Source organism: Lipotes vexillifer, unplaced genomic scaffold, assembly GCF_000442215.2.
Source record: "Lipotes vexillifer unplaced genomic scaffold, Lipotes_vexillifer_v1.1 scaffold496, whole genome shotgun sequence".
Taxonomy (NCBI): Eukaryota; Metazoa; Chordata; class Mammalia; order Artiodactyla; family Lipotidae; genus Lipotes; species Lipotes vexillifer.
In genome coordinates, this window is record NW_006786690.1 from 10148433 (window position 1) to 10157108 (window position 8676).

Consider the following 8676-nt stretch of genomic DNA (forward strand, 5'->3'; position numbering starts at 1 on the left):
CGCTGGTCACAACTGGAGAAAGCCCGCGCACAGCAACGAAGACCCAACGCAGCCAAAAATAAATAAATGAATAAATAAATAAATAAAAGAAGAAGGAAGGTGGCACAGTGGTTAAGACTCCGCCTGCCAATGCAGGGGACACAGGTTCGAGCCCTGGTCCAGGAAGATCCCACATGCCGTGGAGCAACTAAGCCCGTGCGCCACAACTACTGAGCCTGCATGCCACAACTAGTGAAGCCCATGCACCTAGAGCCCAAGCTCCGCAACAAGAGAACCCATCGCAATGAGAAGCCTGCTCACAGCAACGAGCTTGAGCTCGTTAATAATAATTAATAAATAAATAAAACCTTACTTTAAAAAAAATGAAAAAGAAGGAAGGTGGGAAATTCCCTTGCAGGCCAGTGGTTAGGACTCCATGCTTTCACTGCCAAGGGCCCGAGTTCAATCCCTGGTTCCCTAGTTGGGGAACTAGGATCCCACAAGCAGCGTGGCCAAAAAAAAAAAAAAAAAAAAAAGGCAAAGGGTCTTTAAAAAGCTAAAATCAAGACACATAGTGTGGGACGTCCCTGGTGGTCAGTGGTAAAGAATCCGCCTTCCAACGCAGGGGACGCGGTGAGTTCAATCCCTGGTCAGGGAACTAAGATCCCACATGCCACGGGGGAACTAAGCCCACGGCCACAACTACTGAGCTCGCGCGCCTCAACAAGAGAGCCCACGTGCCGCAAACTACAGAGCCCACGCACTGTGGAACCCGCGTGCCACAATTACAGAGCCCCGCGTGCCCTGGAGCCTGCGCGCCACAACTAGAAAGAAGGAAAAAAAAGACACATAGCGTTAGGACAACTGGGTTGCCATCTGCAAAAAAGTCAAAAGAGGGATCACTGTTGTGACACCTTACACCCAGATAATTCCAAACGTATCAAAGATCTAAATGTGAAAAGGGAAACCATAAGAACACTGGAAGAAACCAGAGAATTATTTTACAACCCTGGACTAGAGAAGGCCTTGGTACATGGTAGGCACTTAATAGCCATTTATTAAATAAGTAACACACGGTGCTGGAGAGTCTGTGGGCAGACGGGCACTCCGACACTGTTGGCGGGAATGTAGATCTGGATGACCAAGAAAGACAACTTGGCAAAAATATCACAGTGCTTCCTCTTCTAGGAATTTGTCTCACAAACTTGCACACAAGCAAAATGATCAGGTGCAAGGCGATTCACTCAGCATTACCACCTGAGCACCTGTCCACAGGCAACTAGTTAAATGCATGTGGTCGGGCCCTGCTAAGGAATACTACACAGCTGTGGAAAAAAACAAGGAGCCTCTTTATGTTCTGATGTGGAGTGAGCTCTAAGACTACAAAGGAGGGCTTCCCTGGTGGCGCAGTGGTTGCGAGTCCGCCTGCTGATGCAGGGGACAGGGGTTTGTGCCCCGGTCCGGGAAGATCCCACGTGCCGCGGAGTGGCTGGGCCTGTGAGCCGTGGCCGCTGAGCCTGCGCGTCCAGAGCCTGTGCTCCGCAACGGGAGAGGCCACAGCAGTGAGAGGCCCGCGTACTGCGAAAAAAAAAAAAAAACAAAGACTACAAAGGAATGAAAGCAAAGTGCAAAACAGCACAGAGCTTGCTACTATTTGTGGGGAAATGGGGGAAGGATACATTTGTATCTGCTTGCATACGTGTAAGATATCTCTGAAAGGTTATGCACTAGGTATTAACAGGTTGTCTATCTGGAAGGAAACTAGATGATACAGGGATGGGGAAGGGGAAAGACTTTTCACAGTGTGCCCTTTTGTGCTTTTTATTTTGTACTATGTAAGGGTGTTATGTATTCAAAAAATTACATAGTGAAAAAATTTAGGGCATTTTTGCTATCATGGCAAATTTTGCTGATCAATATTTAAATGGACTTTAGTTATAAAGGAAAAAAGGTTAATGCAATAAAAATAAAATTGATGCACAACTATAAGGCCCATCACCATACTGTGAGCTGGGACAGACACGGTGGTCCCTGCTCTCCTGGTTCCCCCTGGAAGCTCATGCTGGCCGCACGAGGGCCCCTGGGGGTCACACACAGTCCTTCCGTCCCTGTGCCCATACCTGTGGAGGCCTCTCTCTCGGGGAAGCCGACAGGCTCCTCTGGGGGAGGCGGCAGCTCCTCTTCTGTGGGTCTGAGATGATTGGGCCGAGGCTGCAGGGGAGGCCCCTCCACGAGGGGCTGCGGGGATAGAAGGGAAGAGTCACCCAGTGGGGACCGCACACAGCCCTCTCAGCTCTGCTCCTCATGTGGCGGCACCAGGCGCAATTAGCCCCTTTGTACAGAGGCGGAAACTGAGGCCAGATCTCCCAGCTTCTCGCCCTGGGTTCCTTCACCCAGGGAATTAGCTTCCTTCAAAGCTACTTTGAATCAGGGTTTCCCTTGGCCTGGAACCTCTCCCGTTTCTACAACGCCTCTGTTAAGGGCAGAGGATTAAATATGGGTTTTCTATGCAGCATACGGGATTTAGGTTAGACACCGGGGAATGCCGTCCTCAGAGATGAAGGAGGCACTTAGCCGGGGGGGAAGGGTGTGGCAGCCCTTCTCCAGGGACCTTGAAAACCACGTCTAATTTTTACCAGCCTGAAAGAGTTTTGAAGAGGGACTGCCCTCAAGTAGGAGAGGGGACCAAACAACCTCCAGGCCTAGAACCCCGAAAGGCCCCCACCTTCCCTCCCCAACCCACGGGGCTCCGTCAGGGACCAAGGGTTGGCAGTACCTGCGGTGGGGGTGGGGGCAGCTGCTCTAAGTCTGAAATGAGTGACGCCCCCATCGGGGCAGGGGGCTCCTCATCGGGAGGCAGGTACACTGGAGGGGGCGGTGGCGGAGGTGGGAGGAGGTCCAGGTCGGGGAGTGCATCCTCGCCATCCAGGGGAGGAGGAGGAAGCGAACATCCTGCAACCAGAAGGGGAGGGTAGGTTGGCCGGAGTCTCTGCAGGTGCACAGAGAAGGTGACACTTGCCCAGAAGGCCGTGCAGCATGGTGGCTAAAGGCTCAGGTCCAGGGTCACCCGGACCTGGGTTCCATCTCTTACTCTGCCACTAAGTTGCTGTGTGTCCTTCGGCAAGAAACAATCTCTCTGAGTCTCAGTTTGCTCAGTTGGAACATGGGTCTCAATCGCTTAGGGTTGTTAACGAGGATTAAATGAAATGATGCAGGTGAGGGCTTGGCACAGTGGCTGGCACGTGGCACAGGCTCAGAACACAGTAGCCGCCAAAGCCCTTCCTAGCAAGCCTCCCCTACCCGGGTGTTAGGGCACCTGAAATCCCCGCTGGATGGGCCTTGTGCAGATGTAAGCAAAACTACCCCCAAGACTGTGGTTCCCAAGGTGTGGCTCCTGGACCAGCAGCATGGCACCACCTGGAACTTTGTTAGAAACACAACTTCTCGGCCTGCCATGCAGCTGCACGATCAGAAACTTTGGGCTGGCTCCCAGTCATGGGGTGTGTAAAAAGCCCTCCAGGTGATGCTGATGCCACTCAACGGTGGGAAACACCACCTAGTTAAATAATAGAGTCAGGTAATGACTATTAGGTGTTGAAAGTATCAAGCGGACAGTTGGTGGCGAACTTTCCAAAGGAAAGGTCCTGCTATCGTCACCTAAAGCCACTGATTAACCTCAGCGGACATCAGGAGTCTTTTGACTCGTGTTATGCATAGGAAGGGATGGGCACCATTGATGAAATGTCCTTATTAAAAAAGACCCCAAAACATAAAAAAAAAACCCAACTCAAACCAATCAGGTTTCTAGAGTTAACTCCATTTATAATAAATTTGGAAAACAGAGGGGCAAGTTGGATGAGACCACAGGGAGGCAAAGGAACAAATCAGGGTGTGGGACATTCTACAGAAATGGACCCTGTTTCTGCAAGAAGTTAATGGCATGGGAGAGACCAAGAGAGGAGCTGTCCCTATAATTAAGAGACCTAAGAAAAATGACCATATATAATGTATATATCTGTGCTGTCCAATACAGAAGCCACCAGCCACATGTGGCTATTGAGATGTGCTGGAAACTTAGTACTAAAAAACAATGTGAGGGGCTCCCCTGGTGGTGCAGTGGTTGAGAGTCCGCCCGCCGATGTAGGGGACGCGGGTTCGTGCCCCGGTCCGGGAAGATCCCACATGCCGCGGAGCGGCTGGGCCCGTGAGCCATGGCCGCTGAGCGTGCGCATCCGGAGCCTGTGCTCTGCAACAGGAGAGGCCACAACAGTGAGAGGACAGCGTACCGCAAAAAAAAAAAAAAATTTTTGATAATGATTACGTGCTGAAATGATAATACATTTTATATATTGGGTTGCATAATATGTATCATTAAAAGTAATATCATATATTTCTTTTCATTTTTTTCAGAGTGGATGCTAGAAGATTTTTAATTACATAGGAGGCTTGCATTTGTGATTTGCATGATGTTTTTATTGGCCAGCACTGCTATGGACCTTATTTGGATTCTGATTCAAAGGAGTAATCATCTCATTTCATTCTCCTCGTTTTGTAGACAAGGAAAAGCTAAATATTCCACTGAATGATACAGCTCCAAAGAAATACAAGACACAATCCATTCCTCTAAAATCCAACAGTTAAAAGGCATTTTTATGACAGTTCAGGGAAAATTAATTATGGATAGACTATTAGATAATCATAAGGCATTCCTATTGATTTTGTTATGCATTTTTTGGCCTTGGGGTTATGTAAGAGAAAGGCCATATGTAGAGATGCACCCTGAAGAATGTGGGGGCTGAAGTGACTTGATTACTGGCATTTCCTTTTAAATACTTCAGGAAGGAAAAGAAAAAAAGGAACAGATGAAACAAAGGTAGGCAAATCTTGGTAACCGTTGAAACTGGATGTGGGGTATACAGGGTGCCTTGTACTGATTTCCCTACTTCTGTGTATGTTTAAAAGTTTCATTAAACAATAACAACCCAACAGCAAACACACACATACACACAGAGGACAGGAGTGGCATGGCGTGGGGCGATGGCGGGTGAGGAGGTGGCCTCCACCCTATCTGCCAGCCAGTGGGTGCCCCTGGCAGGGAGGGAGGAGGCAGGTGGAGGATCTCCTTCATCCAGGAGCACTCACTATAGTGTAATCCCACCTCTGCAGGCTGCCCTGACAAGGGGCTGTCCAGCTCCCTGGGGAGCGGCAACTGGGCAATTCGGGAGACAAGCCGCAGCGCAGGGCTGTGCCTGCTGCCACACTCGAGGGGAGCGCTATTAATAGCGCCCCGGGATAGAGGGCATGGAGGCACTCTGCCCACCTCCTGTCACGGGGGCCCAAGGTAGGCCAGGCTCCAGTGAGGTCAGACCGCCCTAGACACCCTGGGAGAGCAGACAGAGAATGTTCAAGGTCCTGCCGCCTGAAGACCTGGGCTCGAGTCCCATTCCCTGCATGTTCGCTGGGGCACCTCTCTGGGTTCAGGTTTCTCACCCATTTGACAAAAATAAGAACCCCTCTGCCCAAGGGCTATACAGATGCGAAGCTTGCTCTAGACCTGTGAGTCTGCCCCCAGAATCGCCTGGGGGCGTGTCCAAATGCAGATGCTGGGCCCACCCCAGCGCTTCTGCTTCAGCAGGTTTGGGGTAAGCTCTGGGAATTTACCTTTTTGGAATTGCGTTTTGAATTTACACTAGAATTTACACTTCCTGGGTGATACCAATGCTTCGGGTTCAAAGGCCACGCTTTGAGAACTACTCTTCTCTTCCGAAGGTCTAACCTATTAACGCCTTTGGACTGGAACAGTCGTTCTCAAAGTGTGGTCCCCAGACCAGAGCATCAGCCTTACCTGGAAATGTGTAAGGAATGCAAATTCTCGGGCTCCACCGCAGACCTGCTGAATCAGGAAGGCCCAGGGTAGGGCCCAGCTGGCTGTGTTAGAACAAGCCCCCAGGGGATGCTGATGCTGCTAAAGTGTGAGACTCTGCTCTACTTGAGCTGACTGAGTCAGGAACCAGGTCATGAAGAGACAGCAGGAGACCTGAGGCCTCTCCCAGGACCTGCCTGAGGTTCTAGACATTCAGCTGTGAAGGGTGGGCAGGAATTCAGGAGAGAGATGGGGGGGATTTCTGCCAGGATGAGAGGGCTCAAGAAATGCTGGTGGATTCCTAAGGGGACAAGCACAGATGAGGTGTCAGATGACAGCCTGCTGCAGAGCTGGCTTTGAGAGGAAGGCAGACCCCCAGGGTCCACCTCTGTGTTCTGCAGTCAGACCAGACTCATGACCGCTGCTCACCGAGAACTTATCTCACCCCAGCGGGCCTGAACCCCAAGATTCCCCGTGCTCTGTGCTTGCCAAATTGGCCAGCAACATGCCTGACCAGCCATTGTTAAGGCCATCCCGCCCGAGGAAGGTCTGGTCTGGTTTTGCTACCACAAAACCTGCTCCCTGGATCTTCTGCCTCTAATTCCAATACCCCATGAAAATGTCCAGGAAAGTCTGGCATTTGGGCAACTAAACTATATTTCCTAGGCTCCCTCTCCTACCCAGAAGGGCCATAATTTTTTTTTTTCCATTGGATCAATGTCCTGATGTGTGAATTTTGGTCATCATGGTCCTGGTTCTCCTGTACAGAGAAGCAGCAGCAGGAGGCTGTTCTTGGCATGTGTGGTTAGGAAGGAAAGATCAGTTTAGGAGGCTGCGTCATAATTAAGAAGCATGTTACACGAATATTCATGTACTCTCACGTGTATCCACGTGTGGTCCCTTCTCCCATCTGTTTTTGGCTTCCCATAATTGGCACTTCCCATTGGCCTCTAGGTGGTTTCCATGGTGATGGACGCATCAGGCTGCCTTAGCCTCGCTCTGGGACAGCAGGACACCTGACTAGGTACCTGAGGACTCCGGAGGGTTCACCTGCCTTCCTGGGCTGGCCTCTCGCACTAAGCGTCTCAGTGCCTCCTTGTTCGAGCTGGTGCCCTATCAGACGAGGAGCCACCTCGGGCACCTAGGTTGTCATCCTTCCTTGCTTCTACCCAACAGTTGAGATTTCACATCACATACATGACCAAATTTCCATCTTCCAGAGGAAGAAACTGAGGTCCAGAGTGAGGAAACAGCTTGCCTAAGACCACACAGCAAGTGAATGGCAGAGCGCAAGAGAAAACAAAACTATCTTTCAGGTCCTTCAACTTGCCAAATTCATTCCTGCCTCAGGGCCTTTGCACTTACTGTTCTCATTTCCCTTCTAGCTCCACTCTGTCATTTAGGTCTTAAATGAGCTGAGATGTTACCTTCTTTGAGAAGCCATCCTGACCACCCCATAAAAAGCTGTACCTCCCCAGCTCTTCACTGTGTTCTATTCTAGTAGAGTGTTTGTGTCTTCCTGATGTTATATTTTATGTTTTTATTATCTCTGTTTCCCCCACCAGGAGGTAAGTTTCATGCAGGCTGAAAACCTTCTCTCTTTTCACATTCCCAGTGCCTGGCCCAGAATAATAACAGTGGGTATTTAGCACTTTCTACATGGCAGGCGCTGGGCTCAACACTTTACATATGTATTAACTCATCTAATCCTCACAAGGACCCTTTGAGGTGGGTACTATCATTATCTCTATTTTACAGATTAGGAAGCTGAGGAACAGAGAGGTTAAGCGGCCTGCCAATGTCACACAGTCAAGAAGCGGAGGAGCCAGGATTCGATCCCAGGCAGGAAGGTTCCAGAGGCTGCCTGGGACACAGTGCGTGCTCAACGAATGACCTCAGAGCTTGCCATTTCCTCCCCACCTTGGTGATGCCTCTCACCGGGTCTCCCACCCACCACCCTCGCCCTCTTACCTCCACTGGAGAGCTGATGTGGAACAGCTGGCACGGGGGCTGCAGCCCTGCCGGGGGGTGTCCAAGAACAGAGCCTCCCCGCTGAGCCGGCCCCGGGTGCCTTCATGGGAGCAGGAGATTCCCGGGGGCAGCCAGGCCGGGCCTCACAAGCTGCCCGCCTCACCTCCTCAACCAGAGCCTCATCTCGACGTGGAGGTGCCAGGGTGATAAAGACAGATGAGGCGACCCTCTTCTCAGGCTTTGAGGCCATTGCTTCAGCTTCTGGTGGGGCTGGGGACAGAGTGAGGCGCAGGCTTGGGCAGGGTTCAGGGCACGGCAGGGGCGGGGCAGAGGTGCTCCACCTGGGCACGCAGACACCCCCAGGGCAGGGAGCCTCTCCCCTCCCAACAAGACAGGAGCAGCCACTCCACAGTGCCAGCGCCCCACCCAGCCACGGAAGGGGCTGCGGATGTCCCACAGGGAAGGGCAGGTGCCCACCAGGTGGCTTGGCCACAGGGTGGGACCCAGCAGTCCTGAATACCCCTCCCCCGGACCTACACACCTGGAGGAGCAGAGGGCAGCCCTGCCCTGCTCACCTCACAAATGATTAATTTCCCTCCTCTACGGAGCGTGAGGGAGGGGCCACTCCTGCAGCTCCCCACTCCCAGGGCAGCTGACTGCCCGTCCCAGCCCAGGGCCACACCCTAAGTGAACTCCCTCACCTGGGATCTGGATTTTCCTGGGAAAGGTGATGTCCCCAACGTTCAGGCCAGCTCCACGGTGGGCGGGAAACAGTGTGACTCTCGTCAGAACATCAGGGCTGGATTCCAGGAGGCAAAGGGGACAGAAGAACAATCAGCCACCATTTACCAAGCCCTATTCTG

The 8676-nt window shown here is 51.7% G+C and overlaps 1 protein-coding gene across 2 annotated transcripts in view; it reads right to left on the bottom strand.

Annotated features, from left to right (window-relative positions):
- The window catches only part of FBLIM1 (filamin binding LIM protein 1), a 17113-nt gene extending 9025 nt beyond the window's left edge, over window positions 1-8088 (bottom strand). The window contains exons 1-3 of one of the 2 annotated variants that reach the window (XM_007459280.1): window positions 7814-8087; window positions 2756-2931; window positions 2100-2217 (exon numbers count right to left, since the gene is read on the bottom strand). In XM_007459280.1, coding sequence (XP_007459342.1) covers window positions 2100-2217; window positions 2756-2931; window positions 7814-8063 — 544 coding nt within the window. In that variant the 5' untranslated portion in view covers window positions 8064-8087. Of the gene's footprint in view, window positions 1-2099; window positions 2218-2755; window positions 2932-7813 lie in introns of both variants that reach the window. The other variant, XM_007459279.1, reaches the window with a different exon arrangement.
- Between the last annotated feature and the right edge of the window lie 588 nt (window positions 8089-8676).